The sequence below is a fragment of the Gordionus sp. m RMFG-2023 genome, chromosome 1 (genome assembly GCF_954871325.1).
Source record: "Gordionus sp. m RMFG-2023 chromosome 1, tfGorSpeb1-WG-v2, whole genome shotgun sequence".
NCBI classification, from domain to species: domain Eukaryota; kingdom Metazoa; phylum Nematomorpha; class Gordioida; order Chordodea; family Parachordodidae; genus Gordionus; species Gordionus sp. m RMFG-2023.
The window spans coordinates 67,082,254-67,105,943 of record NC_088775.1 but is presented as its reverse complement, the minus strand read 5'-3'; the positions used below and the strand labels follow the sequence as shown (position 1 = coordinate 67,105,943).

The window sequence follows — 23,690 nt, the reverse complement described above, 5'->3', positions numbered from 1 at the left end:
AATTGAAATGCTATATTGTTTTTAAAGTTTTAAGCATGTTAAAAGAAATTTGTTAAAGGTTAAATTTAAATTTTTTTTCCTATCAATTGAAAGAGCCGAGTATATTGGTACTGCTTGATGTATAAGTTTTTAAAGTTATAAATTCTTTCTAAAAGTGGTGCAAGCTTTTTGGGTCATATCAGGTTAAAACTGAGTAATATTTACTACCTGATTATGTTAAAGTACATTTTAGAAGTGTTGCAAGCTTTTTGGGTGATATCAAGCAAAATTTAAGCAATATTTTAAAACAATATTTTATTAATTGAAAGAGAATTTTATATTGAATACTGTATCCTAGCTTATAAATTGTGGAATTTATCAGTAATATTCATAAAAATTTAGAAACAATACTTAAACCAGTTTATAAAATTATGTTATAAATAGTGTAAATATACCTTTCAACTATTTTATCATATGTCTTGTTGATTCCAAAGTGACCTGATAATGATTTCTGTGAGATTTGTCTCACATCCTCCATGGAATGAGACTAAAAGTTTTTGTTGTTGGCTAAAGAGTGAGATAACTACAGCATTATGTAGGTGATGGTATAATTTGTCATTCTCTAAGAAAAATTTGGCACATTTGACTCTAAGGTTTCTTTTTAAGCCATGATCGCCGGCATAAAAGTTTGGGTAGGTTTTGCATTTAAGGTAATTATAAATATCATTGATAACATCGAGATTCACTATTTAATATTTTTATATTAAAATAATAAAATATTTTACTTTTTACGTGAACAAGTTACTTTTTGAATAGGATGTCTAATTTCACAAATTAGATAAATAAAATTAAAATTCGATTCAAAATTTAAATTCGAAAATCAAATTTAATATCAAAAATTAAATTTACAAGAATTTCAGTAATATTAAAAAAATGCATGATCATATAACTCTCCCTATCATTTTACATTGTAATTAATATTTTTGTTACTAATCAACTCCCTCCTTAACACTATTTATCAAAGGTATCATAGTTATTACTTAACTCAGAGGTATGTGATAAGGGGAGTTAATTAATCACGCTACACTGGAGTTAGTTAAATTTCTAATTGATTTATCATAGCCCAGCCTTAGGCTGGAGGAAGTGCACCCTGGGAATTATAAATGGTATGAAATCAGAAATTCCCATGAATAACAAATGGCGAAGGAATACAAATCAGGAGATATCAGAGTTTAAATTATAATATGGGTAAGGGGTTAAGAATGGATATTAAAAAAATATTATTAATTTATGTATTGCCATAATATAAATGAATATAATAAAAAATAAATATATAAATACGTACTAATTATATGACGTAGCGATGACATGACTTAGCGATGACATGATGTAGTGAGCACATCGGAAAATTATAATATATACATGGGGAAATTTAAGAATATGTATAAAAAAATAAGATAATATTAATTGAAGGATGTATAGAAAAATATGTATTTTTTAATAGTTAATAAGAATTTGGAAGAAGGTAGAATAAAGTGAGTAATAAAATTATAATTATAAAAGGAGATATAAATTTAGTAATCTTATCTATTTTAAATCCATAGAATTACTACATAAATAATATAGAATGAAATAAGAATATATAGTAGTTTCCATTCATCTAAATCGAATATTCCACATAATGTTATCCTGTTATGATAAAATAAAATAAAATACCAGTACAAATACAGTACAATCACTTATTAACAATACTAGATTTTTATATTCAACTTTGAAAATAATCCTCCAACATACCAGAAAAACCGAACCCCTCTGATAAGAAATAAGATCATATACGATGTGTAAAACTAAAATTAAAGAGAAAAATGATTCTTAATATGTATAATTAGTTTATTTTATTTTTAAAATATATAATCGTTTATTTTACTTTATATTATATTATGCAAAAAATGTTGAAAAACGTTTTATTACTTGCACGAAATATTTAATTATCTTAGAAAAATATTTATCTTATTTTTCTTAATAACTAATATTTTGTTTTACGTTATTCTAATTTATATTTTATTTAAATTTAGTATTTAAATATACGTTTATATAAAGAGATGAAATTATTATATTTAGAAGCATTATTATTTTGAAGAATTGTTTTTATCTCCAGTAGTACAAAGTTAACGAAACAGATTAAGGCACTAGCTATCATAATGGTACTTTGTTTATTTTCCATTTGGATAGATACTGCTGTCATAATATTTTTAAAAAATCGTTATTTCTTAAAAGCTGGAGGCTAACCCATAAGATGGCGCTTGCCAATCCTGTGGTTCTTGGTAGGAATCAAGTAAAGATCTTTTTTGTCTGAAACCAACTTGATGGTCCCATCCTTAGAGATACTAATAAAATTATGGTTGGTGTTTAGCAAATGTTATTTAGAAAATTGCTATATGACGACTTGGCATATCGATCCCCAATAATACACATGGTCTTTTGTAATATCATAATCTATGAATTCAAAATACAGTAGATTGCTATTGCGCCCAATAACGCCAGCATATAGTTGCGATTTTCGAGAAGTTTATTTAGACGAGCCATGTAAAATTGGTCGGGCAGTTGGAAAAATAAAGCCTCATAAAAATAATGCTATTTTTGATTGTAAGGTTCTTTCAAGAAATCATGCTATTATTTGGTATGAAAATGCAAAAGTAATTTAATATTCTTATATGCATAAAAATTGTTGATAAGTTTTTTCTTAAAGATACAAAAAGTAGTAATGGAACCTTTGCTAACAAACAAAGATTGAGTGAAGGTTGTGAAGAGAGTAACCCCTATGAGATATTTTCAAATGATGAGATCCAATTTGGTGTAGATGTGACTGACAATCAAGGTTTTTATGTTGAACATACTTTTATATAATTTTTTTATGATATAGTTGTGCACTCTTGTATTATTTCTCAAGTCTCATTGTATCATCCTGATGGGAGTGAAGCCTTACCAAAGTAATTTTCTTTGCTTAATTATTCAATCATATATTTTTAGTCTGGTAGCTTTATCACAGGGTGATATACATAAACTTAGTCAAATTATTAGCGAAGTCAAAATTAAAGAAATTAACTTAAATAAAAAACAAAATGATTTCAATGAAATACTAGAGGAAATTTTAAATTCAACATCAGAATCTTGGAAAGTAATACCCTTAAATAATTTAAATTACTTTTTATTTAAAGGCAATGATTGATGAAGATTCACTGTTGTCACGTATCTTAGTTCTTGAAACTGAATTAGAAATTTATAAAAAGGTTATGCTCAGAAAATTCTTTTAAATTTATACTTAAGGCAAGGGATTTTCATAAATTAGATCTCAATTCACTTAAAACAAAATTTAATAATTATAATAATGGTAATTGAAACCAGGGTTGCCATATTGTCAAACAAATGGTGGGAGAGTTTAACCATAGTTCTAAAAATTATTCTTACAAATGTTTACATATTGCATAAGAAATATGCACACAGACTAGGAGGGGGACCATAGTAATTCCTCCATGGGCAATTTAAAATTTTATAAAAATTTCAAAATTGCCCCCCCCCCCCCTCATTCTCCATTCATCACCCCCATCTCCTTAAAAAATGAATACAAATGTGTAAATGATTTAAAAAAATTATCATAAGCTTTAATTTTACCTAAATATTAAGTAGAATAATTAAAATGCACAGATTTAAAAATTAATTTATAACACTGTTTTTTATTTAAACTATTCTGTTTTTTTCAAAAAAATAACCCATTAAAATTATAAAGGACAGAAAGCAGTTGGGGTAAGAATATTAGTTCAAATAGTATTTTAACTCTGGAGCATGAAGACCTTGAATTTGTTGAGAAGATGTATTTTTTTCTAGATATAATTTCCTACCTTCTTATCTTTTAAAAATATTTTTGGTTTGATATATTCTCCTAGTATTCTTTTCTTTTTGCAAAATATTCATATCATAATAATTTAAAATTTGTACCCATGTATAGTGTTGTTAAATGGCTCGACTAGAGTCTATTTTTAAAAACGGCTAACTCAATATTTTATCCATAAGAAAATAAAGTAAGCCTGAAGATTAAATCTCAAGGCTTTGGCAAATTTTTCTGACTAAAATCTTGAGCCATTTTTAAAAATCGGCTCTAATTGAGTTATTTAATACCACTACACTATAGTAGCCAGCATGAATGAAAGAATATTAGTAACAGAATTTTGGCCAAATTTATGATTAGATCTGCCTTTTCAATACATATGCCATCTTTTTTAAGTTCCTTTACTTTATTTGTTGATCTGTTAAATTCATAAAAGCACTTCATTGTTATTGATACAATATCAACTGGAAAAATATTATGCCCTTTTAGCAGCATTTTGTTGCATAGATATAGAAAATCTTTTCATATCATTTTTTTTGAATACGGTCCTAAAATATTTTTTGCAATTGCAGTGCTTTTAGTGTGTTCACAATGAAAGTGTGAAGCAATCTTAAAGTCTGTAAATATTGATTTGTAAATAGTTGACTGCAATCTGCTGATAATTCTCTAAAAAAGTATGTTATAGAATAATAAACATGTAACTTCTGCTATAGCAACTTTTCATTTCTTCTATCAGATTTATTAGTTGAATATTTTGTGAATGATCAATATTTTTTTAAATAAGATAAATGTTTTTTTTGTCGTATCATGTCGATTAACATCATATAGCCCCCAAACCTTATGAAAAATTTGCAAGAACAAATTGTGCAATTTGCCTTTAATATAGAATTGTTATCAATAGGGTTGTTAAAAACCCTATTATTTTTAAAAACCACCCTATTACGATTTTGGCAAAAAATATTATGTAAACCTCGAGATCTGGCATAGAGGTCCAAACCTTTCTGCCATCTATGAACAAAATCCATAGGCTTATATAATATTTTGCCTAAATTTTAATTGAGTCGTTTTAAAAATCGATTCTGACATTTCACATTCATTACAACTTTTTTAAATGGGCATATTTTACATGTCTAAAGTTGTTTATTTAAAAATTTTCCGGAAAATAAAGAAATTTTATAGAATATGAATAAAATTTATAGCTATTTTTGAAATTTTAAGATTTATGGCTATTTAGCGGGATTTTTTAATTTTTTCATTTCGCGGGACATTTGGTCGCGTTTTTAGGGGGAAAGTAATTCACTAAGCAGGAGTGCGCAACCTAAAGCCAGACATATGGTAGGTCTAATACTGAACCCAAAATTTTAAATAAGAGTTCGGATTTGGATGCAGTAAAATATTAAGGGTTCGAAGGTTTCAGGGTTTGGGTTCTGATTTACACTCCCTTTTTTATTTATTAAAACAATTTTTAGCGTAAAATTACACTTCATTCGCATTATTTTTTCTTTATTTATTATGAAAAAAGCGATTCGTAATAAAAAAATTACACCAAAAATATTTCATTATGAGCATGATTTTTTTCTTTTATTTATTTAAAAAAAATAAACATATTAAATTTGCTTCCCTCATCTATATTTTTTTTAACGTATTAAAAATAATTGTAAATTTGTAACTTAGTAAAAATAACACAATTTTTTAACGTTTTATTCATTTTTTTAGTCAGATTAAATTTTTTGATATAGTATTAAAATTATTTAAATCTTATTTAGGAATTTTTTAAGAAAAATTTCTAGAGAAACAATGTTTCCCTTGCTTTTATGGACGATAATATAAGGGTCCTTTCATATAAGATAATCATCCTTTATATAACAAAATATTTAAAATGTTTATGAATAATAAATCCTAAAATTCGTCTCCTAATAAACATACAATGACGGTAAATATTCAAATTAAGCTATTATTTATCACACAATAAAATAATAAATGTAAATAATTAAATTTAGCTATCAATCAGTTATTACATTAAAGCACAAAAGAAATGACCTCTAGGTGAATAAAATATTTAGTATACTATTCATTATTTAATATTGTTTATTTTATACATCAACTCGTATATCTTTTCTTCCCTCTGAAACCTTTTGATTTTTTTATTCATTTCATTCCAATCTCTTTAGTTTTCTTCCTTTAAATTTTATCATGGTATATGTTGTTGCCATATTTGCATATAAGAAATTTTTCTTAATTTGATTTTAGGAAAAATTGTTCACTACCATGCCTTAATTCTGGAACTCCCTATTCCCTGATCCTTTTATTAGACCAAATGATAGTTCATCAAGTTTAGTTAACACACTTGATACTTGTAAATCTTCAGTTCTATCTAGAATCCATTCAGCTCCCTCAGAATCTTCATAGTTCCTCTTTTCTCCTAAACAATTTGAATTTATATTTCTCTTCCACACCCTTATGGCTAGATCTAATTAGTTTTTGCTTCCCAGTTTGGTTCCAGAAATTAAATAAAGAATTCACAGTTTTTATTAAGGATAAGGTGTTGAATTTTGATAATATTCTTATAGATGAATTTACCCCATCTCATTTATTTATTCCTAACGCTCTCCTCAGAATATTGACCCCTGAAAAATTAGATCCTTGGTTAGCAGTACTGCTTTAATTATGACTTCTGATGATATAATTTCTAACATCAATGTCAATACTTTATAATAACTTCTCGAAAAGCAGCTACTGGTCCTCCCATACATTCATCCATACCTGTGATGTGCTTAAGTTCAAAAGGAGACGACAGGTTTTTCGACTGCTTCATACCATTTTTGTTGACTTTATCCAGTATCCTGATAACGGTTTTATAATACTTGCTAAAATTTTTTACTGAATTATCTAAATATCTCCACAGGAAGTTATTCTTCTTATATGTCCTATTCTTTTTGATGCACCCCTTGTGTCATTACCCAAACCAAACGGGTGTATTAGATCCACAGTAAGTCGTTTTTCCTAAATTAGTTGCCAAGGGCGTAATAAGCAGGATGAGTTCAAAGGCCATTTCCCAGTTAGGTTTTGGAGTCGGAGGTGGTTACGAATTGATATCTCTCATTGCTCTTATTTTAATAAATGTTGAATTTGATAAAAATCGTAAATTTGACTTCTAGAATGTCTTCAATAGCACTCATTGGAGTTCATTACTGCCTTCCTTCTTTAAAAATTTCCTAAACATAATTTTCTCAACCCTTGCTGTGTTTTCTTCTCGTTACTCAAATTTGGAGTTTACTTTATTCTTCCAAAGAATCCAGCAAAAGCCATTCCTTGCTCGCTTTAAGTATTCATGACTGACTTGGTTAAAAAACTAAGAATGATATAAATATATGGCATCTTGACCACTGTTCTTTTGGTGTTCCTTTAAATTGTTATTTCAGCTATTGAGTATGTTGAGTTTGAGACCTCTAAAATTGGCTCTTCCTTAAACATGAAAACAATAAGAATATTATCTTTCCCTCCCATTTTAAAGATAATTTTTCACGATGACTCTATTTTTTTTAGGTTATCTTATCGGTTTTTATTTTCTTTTTTTGAGAATTTTGATTGAAACCCTTTTTATTTCTCTGATTTTTTTCTCACCTTTCCCATCATTTTTTTCTCACCTTTCCCATCATTTTTTTCTCCTCATCAAAATATTTTTTTCTATCCAAATTCTTGCACATCTTTAAATCTTTTCCAGCCTTTCAATTTCTAAATTCTTTTAAATTAAAATTTGAACATTTCATCGAATCTCATAGTCCTAAAATTTTTTGATTTTAATTGGCCCTTCACCTTTTTGCCCACTTACTAAGAAGACCTTTGATTTCCCAATCTAGTGGCATTTGTTAGCTTCCTTTTATCTCGGATTTATATTCCAGTTAATTGTACCAATTCTTAATTCGACCAAACAATCTTGGCTCACTTATTTATTCTCCAAGGTTCCAGACACTCCGTTTCTAGCCATAAGAGCTTCATAATTCCTATGCTTCAATATGTCTTTTTTTTTAAAACTCTGTCTCCAGCTAACTAGTCTTCAATTACTTAGAAACGGGAAAAATATACGAATGACCAGACGTGATTTTGAGTGGGGAGGGGAAATGTTATTCGCGAATGATGTGTTCCAAATCACCATATCTTCTTTTTTCTATTAACACTTGCAGATTGACTCATTTCTTTTGCCTTAAAATCAAGACCGCTTTTTGCGGAACGACAATCTTAATTGATATATCGGTAAATCTTTGATATCCGCAGGTTTTCCCAATTGTTTAAAGTTCTTAGGCCTTTTAGATGAGGATTACAAGCGTCCCGATGTCATATCTTTAAGGTCTTGACTCGGCGATTAAAGGCTCGTCTGGGATATGTCATGCTTACCTCATTCCCTTCTAATAGGCATCAAAATATCAAATAGATTTAGATCCTTGTTAAATTCTTCCCCTAATTTTTCGAGGAATCCCGGTTGCCAGTCCCTAAAATTTTAAAATCGATTAGCCAATAAATTATCAATAATTGTTTAATTTTTCAAATTTACATAATCATAGTATAAAATTATAATTTCTAAATTTATAATTATATAATTAAAAATAAAATTTTATAATTGAGTCCCCAAAAAGGAACCATAGTTGTGTCTAAAAATTTCAATTTGTATTTTTTGGCGAATATAAAGAAATCGCTAGGTTCATTAGTAAAAAAGGCCGTATATTATTTCCCAAATTTTTTAAAAACTTAAATGTTGATGGCGAAAAATGCCCGTTCGCAGAGGTCACTACTGGAGTGAATATGAAGTTTTTGAAATTTTTATATTTGTTGGTCTTTTTAATTACTGCCTGTATTATTAGATTGATATTCATGTTTGAGGGGGAGACACATGTGTAATCCCATATAAGTGATTTACAGAGGGCCCAAGGTATGGTTGCCATACCATCAGGTCTTAAGCTATCTACTTGAGATAAGTTTGTTGGTTCAAGATTGTTCGGAATGCGGGCAGCTGTTAGACTTCTATTTATTACATGGTGTACTGCTGTGTGGCTTTGGTGTCGCCCTTGACTAAAAATACAATTAAAGCCATACCTACCCTTTGAATCGATATATGATTTGCATTTGATGCATGCATGAGGCTGTACGATGTCACAACCTAGACGTAAACTAATGGTTACTCTCAGTTGTTCGTCTGATAAGAGATTACCAAGGTTACGAATAGGGAGTGATTTTAACCATTCATGACCACCTGGTCTGTCAGATAATTGAAGGAGTTGAATGCAATCTAAAGGTGGATTGACAATATATTTGTTTGGTATCGAGATTAAAGGTTTGAAATTTTTTGTGTGATGATTGATGGTAAGTCAGTGTTAATCGCCATCAAAATTTAAGTTTTTAAAAATTCTGGGAAATAAAATACGGCTTTTTACTAATGAACCCAGAGAATCTAATATATTTAATCGCCGTAATCAAGAAATGAACGTTTTCGTATAACCTTAATGTTAATTCTTATTTTTGGTATCAACTTTTCTATCATCCTATTGTTAATTTTTATTTTTGGTATCAACTTTCCTATCATCTTAATGTTAAACAAATCGAAGGAGAGTATATACCTCTAATGTTAAATTATTTTTTTTAAAAAAGAAAACTTTTTTTTAAAAATTTATTTTATACATCAACGAGATTCGAACCACTGACTTAACGTTCGTTAGACAAGCATTCTTTTCAGTGACCCCTCTTCTATATTTAATTTTGTAATACGATTCTTTTTATATATAAACTATATTATGATAAAGTAATTTAAATATATCAATATTTATCTTTTTTATTGGAAGCTCTATGCTTGGGAAAACAATTTCGAAATGATTATCGGTTGGCCAGGTTTGAGAAAATTTTTTAAAAATTATAATGGGTCGGGCTGGGCTTGGAAAATATTTTTTATTGGAAGCTGAAAAAAATTTAAAAATTATTATCGGTTGGCCAGGTTTAAGAAAAATTTTTTAAAATTATAATGGGTCGGGCTGGACTTGGAAATTATATTTATAAATTATATTGGGCTACGCTTGGGGAAAATTTTGCAAATTATTACAACTTGGACTCTTGGGATTTTTTTATTATTAACTATGGATCAGACATTGACCTAAAACAAATAAACCAAGGCCTATAAAACCTGATTTCGATTTTATTTTTAAATTCATTATAATTTTTTTAATATTTTATTCCAGTTCTCAACTACCAAAATTATTATGGTCTTTGGTTAGGGTTGGGGAAATTTAAATATTTTATTCCAGTTCTCAATTACCAAAATTATTATGATCTTTGATTGGGGTTAGGGAAATTTTTTCAAAATTATTATGGCCTTGGACCTTGCTTGGGAATTTTTTCAATATTAAATAATAGGCATAGTATCAGTAATATTTTAACAAATATGATATGGGTATCAAGTAAAAGCTTTAAATATATTTTGACTCAAAACAGCATTTATTAAACTTAGTTTTAATGGATTGGACCTGACCTGAAAGTGGGAGGGGGTTATAAAGAATAAAAATTGGATATCATTTTCAAATAACAGGTAACAACTATCATAAGAGTAAAGAGAAAATTCTCATTCCGCGTCATTTTTGACGGACTCAGCAATGCTGACTAACGGGAGCTCTGGTACTCTTAGTTATATATTTTTCATTTTGCCTTTAAAGAAAGACGGGTCATCATACTTTTCTCCCTTATTCGATGATAGACGAATCAGAAATTAAGAATATCTTATGATGTGTGATTCACAAATTTACCTCTTTTTCGCCTAAATTTTAATATTTTTATAAAATATATTATTTAAATATATTTAGTACATACACAAACTAATTACCCCTCAACCCCTTCATTCTAAGTTATTAACTAGTATCTTTATATTCGCCAAAAAATTCAAATTGAAATTTTTAAACACAATTATGGTTCCTTTTTGGGAACTCAATTATAAAATTTTATTTTTAATTATATAATTATAAATTTATAAATTATAATTTTTAACTATGATTATGTAAAATTTGAAAAATTAAAGAATTATAATAAATAATTTATAGAAATTATCAATAAGGACTGAGGAAAAAATAGCTTCCTCTTCTAAAACAAAAAATTTAATCCATGATTCTCATTTATAAAATATTTATAAAATTAAGAGGGAATTTTATTTTAAAACACTTCTTTATCCTTTTTCTCCTTTCCAATATGTATTGCAATTTTTTTATTTTGTTTGCTCAAAAAGTATGCAATACCTATTTCTACAACTATTTTACTAAAATTTATATATTTTTAATTAAAAAAAAATTAATTTAGTTTTTTTTATCTATGTTTTATTATTTAGTTATCTACGTAATTATTGTTTTTTTTCTATTTGACAGTGGAATATTTAGTATAATATTATACATATATTGTATAATTTATTTTATAATATTATTATCATTAGTTTACTACAATATATTGCATAAATTTAATATACAATATTATGTTACATTAGTAAAGTTAGGTAAGGCGATAATTTAATCCGACATGTGCAGTAGATTAAATTCTAACAATATTATTAGTTAATTTTTGCACGCTTATATCAAATCAATTGATATTCATTATTCAAGATTAAAAAGAAACAGTTACATCTACATGTAATTCATTTAGTCTATTCATATTTATTATCAAATCTATTGATATTCATTAATCAAGATTAATTATAAAATATGCTAACATACGTATTTGGATTATACTTTTACAATTTACTGCTTATAATATATGTATAAGCTATATTTATACCTTTAAAATATACATAGATACTCCCTATTTACCGTTTAATTTACTACTTATAATTGATGTTCTAATTGATAAATATTCAAATATTTTTTACCATATATAATTATCATAAATAAATAACATTACTTTTTTAATCTAGTACTGCAATTAATATCTTGTTTATATATGTCTCTTAAATATAATGAACAAATATTTTATACTACTCTATATTTATTATATAAGACTACTTTTTAATCTAGTGCCTATAATTGATATGCATGTTTAATTATATTAATTATTAAACTATCCCCTTACCAAAGTTTCTTATTTATAATCGAGTATATATTTTTAAATTTTATAACACATTTTATTTAAAATTTCTATTATATTTAAAACACTAAAAATTAAAAACTATACAATTAAATATACAATTTCATAATTGAGTTCCCAAAAAGGAACCATAATTATGTCTAAAAATTTCTATTTGAAATTGTTAGCACATGTATAGTTATTCGGCTTCGTTTGAAAAAAGTCGGATTTTATTGCATAGATTTTTAAAAACTTAAATGTTAAAGGCGAGAAATGGCTGTTTAAGTCACTATGAGTAAAAAGGAAGTTGTTAAAATTTTTGTTATTGTATTATTTATCTTTTTTGTTTCTGCCTGTGTTAGTAGATTGATATTTATGTTAGAGGGGAGTGAAGAGACTCATGTGTAGTCCCATATTAGTGATTTTCCGAGAGCCCAAGGTATGGTTGTCCTACCATCATGACTTAAACCATCTTGCTGTATAGCGATTGTGTCCCCCTTGACTAAATATACTATTAAGGCCATGCCTACCCTTTGAATCGACGGGTGATTTACATTTGATGCAAGCATTGGGCTGTACGATATCGCAGCCTAGACGTAAACTAATGACTACTCTCAGTTGTTCGTCTGATAAGATTACCAAGATTACGACTGGGGAGTGATTCTAACCATTCATGACCACCAAAGTCTGTCAGATGATTGAAGGAGTTGAATGCAATCTATAGGTGGATTTATCGGTTTGGTATTTCGAAATTAAAGATGTGAAAAATTTTTTGTGCTTGATGATTGATGGTATATGAGTGTTAATGGGTATTTTTTGTTAATCTGGATGATAAAAATTATGATAAGGATAAAAGATTGAGTGGCAAAAAGTCTAAACAGCCTAATTTAGAAGGTAACTAGGCTAATGATCAATTGAATGGTTTTATGTTTTAAATTTTTTCTAGCAATATTTTAAATTTTCTGAATTGATATGAATTCTTTATGATCAGAAAATGTTTAAAAATTTTGGTATATAAGCATTTGCGTGTTAAAAATAAACTTTGGTGTGCCGGTAGATGGCATAGAAGTTGCTCCATGATGGAAATTTTCGGACTTGGTTGCATTAACTAATGGGGACCCTAGCAGGGTTAAACTATAAGGGAGAAATGATTTTTAGCCTTCCAAATTTGGTGGCTTATTGTTTAAAAAACATAATTCAGTTTTATTTATGTTAAGTTTGAGGCCTGTAGCTTGGGAATTGGTTTCCACGTATTATAAAGCACAAATACATTAGCTGAGTGGCCACGGATGGTCCCATCATCTAAATACCCAAAGATTAAGGTCTAGGTTAAAATTTAGTTTAATTTGTTAAATGAGTTTATGGATTCCAAAGCAAAAAAGAGGATCTAATGGATTCCCTTGTTGTATGCCTTCTTGGGACATAATCTGAAAAGTCCATATGTCAAAGGCATTTGAAAGCCATATGAGGATTCAATAAATTTAGAGTAACAGGGAAAGGTTTATAGAAGACTTTTTAAAAAGAGGTACGATATAGGCTATTAAAGGCGTTTTCAAATCTAGTCTACATATTAATGAGTCTGGTGGCGAGGTTTCTTCTTAAAGATTGAATCGCAATTTTGCAGCCGCCCTTAATCCCGAAACCTAGATTATAAGAGTTTAAAATGTTGACAGCATCATGTTTGATACATTTGATTATGATTTTGGCTATTAATCTTCTAAAAAGGGAGCCTACTGCAATCGGGTGGGTACCACCATCTGGCTTGGATAGAGTGATTAGACGCGCTTCCAAAAAGCATTTGATGAGTTTTTATTGGGATATCCTTATTAAATATTAGGATCCGATATTGCACCGATATTTAGCGTTTTCCAAAAATATCGGATCGCACCGATACCTTAAAAAACCGATCCGATCTTTTTACTTTTCTTTTTTTTGTTATTTTATGTATATTTATTTTACATTAATAATATTTTCTAAATAATTTTTTTTAAAACAATGCAATTGCACAAAACCCCTTAAATTTTATTTATTTTTTAAAAAAGATTTATAGTATTTTAAAAGTTTTTTTATAAAAATAGAAAGGAACACCCAATGTTTTATTTATTTTAAATCTTTTTAAATAATAACACCAATTTTATTATTTACACTTTAAATAAAAGAAATTTTTTAAATATGGCATCTGAATTATGGAAATAATTATATAAAAGACAAAGATAATTTTGCAAAATGCGTTATCTGTGGAATTCTAATTTCACAGGTAAGAATAATGAAAAATTCATTTAATGGCTACCAATATCCGTAAGCGTTTTTTAATTATTTTAGAAATAAAAAAATTAAATTTAATACATAATTCGATTTTTTGCATAAAAAATATTAATTTCTTAATTAAATCTGGTTCAAAGGGGGATGGTGAAAAATCAATATAAATATTGGATCGGTTTTGAACCAATAATCGGATCGGATCAGTGAAAAATATGTGGATCGGCACAGCCCTATTAAATATGTTATTACAAAAGGTTGTTAAATCTTGATGACAGAACTATGGGAAGGGTTTTTTGAATTAATTTATTAAATAAAAAAAATTTGAATAGAAGTAACATTTATTAATAAATATAAAAGACACAAACTATTTTATTTTTTTAAAGCAAAAAAACATTTGCCAATTTGCACATCGTTATTTAAAAAACATTATTTGAAATAAAGCGTAAAACGTTCAATTTGTAAGCTCTATATCTATAAGAACAAATAAACTCGTAATAATTGCTTTAAAAAATTAAAAATATTCCGGAAATTAAAATTAAAACCAAAAAAAATTAGGCTAATAATTATTTAAAATTAAATACTAAGGAAAATATTTAAACTGTTATTCAGTTAGGTTCGAACTCTCGATTTGAGACAATCAACATGTAACTCTGAGTTAAGTTTGAATGATTGTAATGCATACACCTTTATCCATCAATAAATATGGTACCATCTCTATTCTCTGTTGTATTATGAATAAGATTATTTACTCGGTTCCGTCTTCCCCTTTTGAGCTTGATAAAAAATTTAAAAAATGGAAATTTACAATCATATTTACCTAGAAGAAATATTCTGTAGAATATTCTCTATTCTTATGAAGAAAATTTATTGTAACAATTTGGGATCCTATTATAGTATACCATTCAGAATCTATATTATTGAATTACTGTGACACTGATCCAAAATTTTTATTAAGATTCTCTCTTCTCCCGAATAATTTTTAATTGCTTTTATAATTATTATACCGTTTTCGGATGTCTCTCACAGATAAACAGGCGCATAATTTTTCAAAAACAATGGGCGGGCGGGCAGATTAAAAAATTTTAAAACAAGGGCGGGTTGTGGGTTAAGAATTCGCCCATTGCAGACTTCTAGTATGTATATCTCAGAAATGACACGAGATTGGGAGCTAATTTTTTATGCACAAGAAGATATAACATTGAAACTTCCTATATGACAAAAGAGAGCGGGCGATTTATAATTTGTTCAAAATTGGATAGATTTTGCATAGGCTTATTTTGTTTGCCGTTGCCAACCCCTCCTTAAAATATTTTTGCTTGATAACATATTTTTAAGTGTTATTAATATTCCAAGATGGTTATATATTAAAAAATATTTCTCAATCTTGCACCAATTTCGAAATATACACCTTTATAACTAGGTCATTTAAATATCGACAAAAAAATCGGCGCATTAATTTATATTTGTTTTATATACTTATACACATTTGCTAATAGGAGCGATTCCTCTCATCTTGGCTACAGGCTTATGTACCGCTCTCATTATAGCAAAAGAAAATTATATATATACGCTAAAATTATAAATTTAGAAAGTTACAAAATTGTCTGTTATTACTTATTTTTATCTTACAATATCACATAATCAATTTTTAATAAAAAATTTCCTTTATTGGTTGGTCAAATCAATTTTAATAAAAATTTTTTTTATTAAGTTATATATCCTTAAACAATATTCCCTATAAAAAACATTTAAAATTATAAGTATTTTTTAATTTCAATCCTGGAATATAATGTACCTATTATTATTGTATATTTTATTAGCCTTTGGATGAGAACGAAATGAAGCATCAGTTGTTACAACTAAATACCACTAAATATGAGGAGGAAACACTTCTAAAGGTTGGTTTATATTATATTTATTTATCGAATTTTATCCCAATTTTTAATATATAGCTTGGTATGGGCAATCTGGAATATTTTAAAAAATTTTTTAAAAAAGTTACCGCACTTAGTCAAAAAGCAGGGAAAAGTTATAAATGAATTCAGGGAAAAGTTATAAATGGATTATATTGTAAAAATATTATATCTCGTAAATTAATAAAACTTTAAGATAATATAAGAATAATACTATTCTTATATTTTATTAATTAATATTCTTATAAAATCATATCAACTAAATTGTATAATTAATAAAAAATATATACATTCTATATAAGAAAAAACCATAATTTTATTTAGAGAATTTTTTTAAAAAAAGAATTATGTGTATTATTTTTTCTTTCTTATAAATCTTTAACATTTTGTTATCACACCGACTTGAATAAAAGTATAGCTTCATTATCCACATAGAAATACATGAAATTCCCAGCCTCATGGGTCACAAAACTTCCAAAATTTTTGCCTACCACACAATGCCAAGTCGGGCTATGACGTCTAAAATATTATTTATTGATTAATTAAAAGATAAAGAAATAATTTTTTTGTAAGAATCTACCAATAAAATTTTTTAATCATCATTTTATGATTATAGTTATTTGGTCAGATCTTATAGCACCTTATTTGAACATTAATTAATTTATCTTTTATTAATTAATCACCGATTGATCAAGAAATTTATTATTCCTAACCTCCACGTTCACGTATTTTTTTCCTTATAATGCTTCTACTGTTGGGCTTGAAGAGCCTGACAATCAAATCATACTTGGGTTTTTAAATCCCATTCCTTCGGAATTATTATAATAGGTTGCGCATAATGGTAAATTAATAAATAAGGAAATATTTAAAATTTTTTGTAAAAATTTAAATTTTTCGTAAAAATTTAAATTTTTCAAATACGTTACCTATCCATATCTTCCTTTATGGCCCTGGCGATATCCTTTTCCTCTTTGTGCTTGCTCATGGCACTTTTGGCAAATTCTACAGCATCGTTTTGCATCAAGTCTGGCATATCAGCCGCCTTCAACTTGATTTTATGAGACATTTGTTTAGTTTATAAATTAAACAACCTGGATATCGATTAGTTTGAAAATAAATTATTATTTAGAATGAGTTATCTATGAAATCAAAAATCATTTTTTTTTTGAAAATTAGAAACAAAATTTTGAATAAAAAATTTACAAATCTGTGACGATTGTATTATGACAAAAAAATGAAGTTTTGTTAAAACTTATTAATACGAAGTTTTTTTTATAATACGAAGTTTTTTTTATATATAATTATTTACGTTATATATATAAGGAAGTGTTTGATTCATTAGCATGGCATCGTTGGGGAGGGGAAAAGTTGAGATCTAATATGAGCGAGTACTCTTAAAATTTTAATGACTTTTTTTGCACTTATGAACCAAAAAAATTAATTTTATTAGCGCGTTTAAAATAATAAACTAACTTATAAAATTTTACTTCTAAACGCTCAAAATCTTACATTTACATTAAACTTGGGATACCTGATCTAGGCCTCTGAAAAACGGGTCGGATAAATATAGATATTCATATTTGAAATGTAAAATCGAACATTCTTTTAATTATTCGTACTAATTGAAAATTTTATTAATTTGATTGATTTTAATTATAAACTAAAGTTTAATAAACGCTTAATTAGCATTGTCATTAATTGTTACTGATACTAATATTACTGCTCGTTATTGTTCAGGAACGGTTCATCTATCCTCGTTTTTCTTTTTTTTGGGGACGGTCGCGCGTTAGGGGCGGACCGTTTTTTAGAGTTTTGAGCGTGTCGGAATTTAATTATATATTAGTAAATTTGAGGGAACTTCCTTCAAATAAGTTGGACTATTTCGCTCGATCCGGCCAATTATTAGCACTATTTGACTCGGTTATATATATTTTTTTAAGCTCGGCGTTGATATTTAAAATTCATTTCGAATAATTTTCGTCAGGGTTAGCAAGTCGGTCAATTGACCAGAGGTGTATTTGATCTGGTCAAATACTCTAAAAAATCTGAAGAAAATAAAATTAATGTTAAAAAATATAAAAGAATATATAAATACATGTTATCACAATGCTACTTATTTATTGGGTCTCCAATATCAAGGGGGGCATCTTAATAGTAGTGAATTTATGTGTGTGATACAATACAAAAATTAGGCATTTTACAAGGTGGTGATGATCGAAATATTTCAAATGATATCATTCATATATATTTCAGAAGTAAAAGCAGCATATTTAACAGCAAATTATGTGGAAAGCAGTAACTTCCATAATTTTGTTAACAAAATTCCTAGTTCTACTTCTTCAGAAAGAAATTGGAAGATTGTTCCTTACTAAAACAGATCTCCACAACAGGAAAATTGATTAAAAAAATATTAAAGAAAATAACAATATTGAATAAGAATCAGAACAAAGACTGCCACGGAAGGCGAAACATTAGATATTGAATGATAATGAATTTAAAAAATAAAAAATTAGTATTATAGAATCATTTTACTATTATATACAAAATAAAGTTATTATTTTCTTAAAAAACATTTATTTGACTTTGACCAAATCGTATTTGATCGATTAAATACACAACCATAGCTGTATTTTATAAATAGTTTCAAAGATTTTAAATGATCCTTTATATGATTTTCTAACTAGAGCTCGTTGATAAAATATAAATTTATTTTAATAGGCCCGGTTCAGGTTTAGAAAATATTTTTGGGCCTGATCAGTTTCCCGGGTTTGTAATTTATTTTTAAGTTGAGTCCGGGTTTTTAGAATCATGAAAAGATAAAAATTATGTATAATACTATAAGATCAAAAAACAATAGAAATCTTCTATTTTTTGTAATTTTAATAAAAACGAGAAAATGTTTATATATTATGAAAATCCTTGAAACATTTAGTATGGAGCGTGATTTGACATGTTTGACACATATATTCAATATCTGCATCTACGTCTTTTTCCATCTATAATTTTGGATAAATAATTTCCAGATGATCAGTAGGGTTTTCGTTCTGTAATGCTAACTGGCTTGTGTGCCCTGTCCTTAAATTTTTTTCAATTTTTATTGGTGTTCAAAGGAAATAGTAACTTCTCTCCTAAATGCAAACAATCTCTTCTTCTCATCTCAATTCATGAATTTCCAAATTTTTCACTAATTTATCAAAGCTAGATCGATAAAATTGGTTAATATTGGCCACCGCCCTTTTTTTCCTCTCTTTATTCTATAGTAGATATGGGATTATCACACAGATAAACTCCACCCTTGTGTTTGTTATAAGCAGGGATCATATTTGTTTGAGGAATTTTTATTTTAGAATATTTTCTTGGAATACCTCGTCACCACCGTATTATAATTCCAAAGAACTATAAATATTTCGTTAAATTTTTCGAACCTATCATAATATCCTCTTTCTTTTTTTGTTAAAGCATTTATAGATTCAACTGGGCAATGCTCCATTTTATTATCTCTCACAGTTCCAGTTGTAAAATATCCCATTTGTTTTAAGTATGACAAAAGTTTAATTGAGGTATAGAAATTAACAAAATATATTTTATGATAATTTGCTTTTGTAAGGCCTAACTTTATAAATTCTATGATGTATATGTTTTTAGTATTGTGTCAAATGAATATTATATTTCAAATTTAGTATTCTAATTGAGTCATTGTATTCCGGATCATTGGAATAAAAATATCACTATTATTAGACCAAAACATCTTTTACTGTGGGAACGAATGATATCCAGTAAATAATAGAATTCTAATAAATCTCGTAGTATCTTGAATGGTTATACATTATTAGACCTATTCATTTGTTTTGCATAAATATTACTTTGATCTACAATTAAGGAATATAAGTCTTTGCCGAAAATTAAAAAATATATCTGATGGATTTTTACCATGCAAATTGTCTTCAAGTATTATTATATCTTCATTTTCCCCATTGAAAGGGATTGTAGAATATAACGTGTCTGTTTTTTCCATTTTAAATGGCGAGAAATTACAGAATAGCCTTATAGCAGATGGTTCTGGAATGTCGTCATCAATTGAAGCTTTAATTCCCCAACAATATTTGAAGGTAAAACTGTCATTTGTTAAGTCATTTCTTTTTTAACTCTGATACGATAAATTTTAAACTACAAGAACTACACTTTATTTTTCATCTAATAAATTCCAAGAGTATAATCATAAAAATCAATATCTTTTTACAATCAATAAAAATAATAATATTTGATTGACATTCTTCTAAATATAATCCTATATATCTAAATATTAATATTTTATTATTTACAACATGTCCAGGTCCACCCAAAAAAGGCCAAGGACATGTGCACTAAATAAATGAAAATAAATGTATAAAATGAATGTACTAAAAATTTACCACAATAAAATTTTTAATCATTTTGTCTTAATAATTTAATTTCTTTCATCTCGGCATCGGTGTATTCCTCTCCATTCTTGGTTGAGTCTCGAATTTCTTCCGGTTTCATAGAATAACTAGTATGGCCTACACCTGTAAGATCGAAATCACTTTTTTTCATGGACTTCTGTAAAGAATTCACTGGTCTATCTCTTGAATATAATCTATTTCCTTGATACGTCCTAGGCGGCCACACACGATTGCCATAATATTTAACTCGAGAATCCAATTCATTTACTTTATTATAATCTATCACTCCCAATTTTCCTTTTTTTGTCACATTATAATTATTTGAACAGCTCGGTTGATCCTCACCATCTTCCTCACTGTAAAATTTGGAAGTACACATTTTGTTTCTTAATAGGTACGCCGGTGTTTTACACTCAGCAAGTAAATGATCAGTACTTTGGCATCTAAAACACTTTCTGCCCGTATGAGATGGTTTCTTTATCTTCAAGTCTTTCACTGACTTTGGGATTATAATTGTTTTGAGGAAAAATGTTTCACAATCTATTAAGGGCAATTCCCTAATCATTTTTAAATCAACTTTTACAAAAAATATTTTTTGAAATGAAAAAAATATAAAAATTCTTTTTTTCTTATGAAAAAAAATATAATAAAAATTCTTTTAACATCATAATAAAACTTTATACCCCCCTTTTACTTTTAAAACAAATTTCAACTTTTGTTTTTACTAATTCACTATTTTATTTTTTCTTAAAACAAAAAATATATTCCTTTGTCTGTTTTGAATTAACCATCTTATTTCAATTCATAAACATTTTATTTGCTTCACAATTTAACTAAATTCATTAATAAACAATACTTCTGTTTTTATTTTACATTTTATTAATTAAAACGATTCTACACAGCTCGTTTTGTTTTTATCTTACATTTTATTTTTATCTTACAAATAACACACTTCTATAAACTTCTCTTCAACCAAGAAATTAATATATTTACCACGATCAATTTTTATCCATTTCTTTTTTTTAAAAAAGAAACTGATTATTTAACTTAAATCATTGGAAAAATTTATTAAGTCAAACCTCAACTTAAATCATCAGGAAAAATTGTGTAAGTAACGCCTCAACTTAAATAATCAGGAAAAATTGAGTAAGTCACAAATTAATTAAGAATCAACCAGATCACAATATCATGATAAATGGAGTAATAATCATTACTATAATATGCTAATTCTTATAATTAGACTAATATTCACATAATTCTAAATATACATTAATTTTATATCACATTAACTTCGGTTCCCCATTACTTCTAGAATAACTTAACATATTAATTTTATATCACATTAACTTAAATTTGAGAATACATTAATTTTGGAATACAATGTTTTTTTTTTTGAATAACCACAATTTTATAATACATTAATTTTTGGGAATAACATCAATCTGAAAATAACTAATAGTTTATCTACGTATTTTCAATTGATCATTATGACGGATTTCCTTAATTCCGTCTATAAACTTCACACGATTTAATTTGTTTCCTAAATTTTCTAAAATACAACCCTTTTCCCATTTTTTTTATTCTCTAAAATTCTAGCCCAAATCATTTGTCCCACAGGAAATTTTGTGTTGTTTTTATCACATGGTAATTTACTAACACTTCCCTTTGATTTAAGAAAATCTAAAGGTAATCTGGTCCTTCGACCTAAAAATAATTCCACAGGAGTAAAACCTTCTTTATTTTTAGAATTATTATAATACAACTGAGCCATCCAAATTTCAGTTTTTTCTATTTTGCCTTTTTTTATCCAATTTTTCACTATGGCTACTATTCTTTCAGCCTGACCATTAGAACTAGGATGATATGGCGGAGTCAATATATGTTTTATTTGCAATGAGATACAAAAATGTTTAAAACTGGACCTCCATCTGACGCAATAATGTTAGGAATACCATGAGCATAATTTTTTTAGTAATTTGATAACAACTTTGGTTGTTAACCCATTAACTTCTTCATATTCAATCCACTTAGAATATGAATCTACAATTAAGAAATATGTCTTTTTATCCATTTCAAAAAAATCAATATGAACCCTTTCCCATGGTTGATTTGACTTTGGCCATATACCTCCCATTTCTTTACGGGGCATTGTAGCACAGGTATTACATGGTACACATTTATTTGTAATTTTTTCAATTTCCAAAAACAGGCCACCACACATATTCACGAGCCCATGATTTCATTTTATTTTGACCCTAATGACCTGCATGTAATAAACATAAATTATCCCTCAATTTATATGGGATTGCAGCACGATTTCCTCGCATTATACACTCATTCACAATTGATAATTCTTTTTGTATTTTCTTATACGCATCTTGTTTAATTTTCTAAATTTTTTTTCGTATTAAACACAATTTCACTTGGCTTAAATCCCTGTCTTTCATAGTATTCAATTTAAGATCTTCCCACGTTGTAGGACCTCCCTTCAATATATATGATAAATTACACACTAAGCATCTTCCCTATCCAAAATTATATTATCAATTATTTCCGGATTTGCACAATCTGATCCTCATCTAGACAACACATCAAACAAATTATTTTCCTTTCCTCTCCGATATTTAATTTCCACATTGAAACTTCCCACAAATAACAACCACCGTTGTAATCTTGGGGACATCATCAATTCTTTGTTATCTTTTTTGAACAAATGAATCAATGGCTTATGATCAGTATAAATCACAAATTTTTTACCAATCAAATATTCACGACACTTGGTTAACCCAAAAATAACCGCTAAGGCTTCCAATCACAGAATACCTAGTTTCAACTTCATGAAAAATTCTTGAAAAAAAAATAATTGATCTTTCTAACCCATCAATTATATGTAACAACGCGCCTGCAACACTCTTGTTGGATGCATTCACTGCTAATATTATTTCTAAATCATTATTAAAACACAATAAAATAGGTTCTTCACCAATTTTCTTTTTCAAAATCTCAAAAGCATTTTGTTATTCAAATTTCCACTCAAATTGAACCCCCTTTTTTAATAAATCTTACAATGGAGATGCCACCTTTGCAAAATTCCCCACAAAACGATGATAATAATTCACCATACCCAAAAAAGATTGTACTTCAGCT

At 27.5% G+C, this 23,690-nt stretch overlaps 2 protein-coding genes across 4 annotated transcripts in view; one reads left to right on the top strand and one right to left on the bottom strand.

The window, feature by feature from the left end:
- Nucleotides 1-2,426: 2,426 nt before the first annotated feature.
- LOC135931440 (sarcolemmal membrane-associated protein-like) overlaps nucleotides 2,427-23,690 on the top strand; it is a 51,530-nt gene continuing 30,266 nt past the window's right edge. For all 3 annotated transcript variants that reach the window (XR_010573042.1, XM_065468552.1, XM_065468551.1), the window contains exons 1-6: nucleotides 2,427-2,675; nucleotides 2,716-2,857; nucleotides 2,903-2,969; nucleotides 3,010-3,157; nucleotides 3,198-3,269; nucleotides 16,030-16,107. Coding sequence is in view for 2 of the 3 variants with exons in the window: in XM_065468552.1 (XP_065324624.1) it covers nucleotides 2,478-2,675; nucleotides 2,716-2,857; nucleotides 2,903-2,969; nucleotides 3,010-3,157; nucleotides 3,198-3,269; nucleotides 16,030-16,107 (705 nt within the window). In the remaining variant the exon portion in view is untranslated. The remainder of the gene's footprint in view (nucleotides 2,676-2,715; nucleotides 2,858-2,902; nucleotides 2,970-3,009; nucleotides 3,158-3,197; nucleotides 3,270-16,029; nucleotides 16,108-23,690) is intronic.
- Nucleotides 16,488-17,236, bottom strand: LOC135922034 (dynein light chain-like). The gene is made up of 2 exons (XM_065456441.1): nucleotides 17,049-17,236; nucleotides 16,488-16,641 (listed from the first exon to the last, which is right to left on the bottom strand). The coding sequence occupies exons 1-2, from the start codon at nucleotides 17,186-17,188 to the stop codon at nucleotides 16,515-16,517; spliced, it is 267 nt and encodes an 88-aa protein (XP_065312513.1). The 5' UTR covers nucleotides 17,189-17,236; the 3' UTR covers nucleotides 16,488-16,514.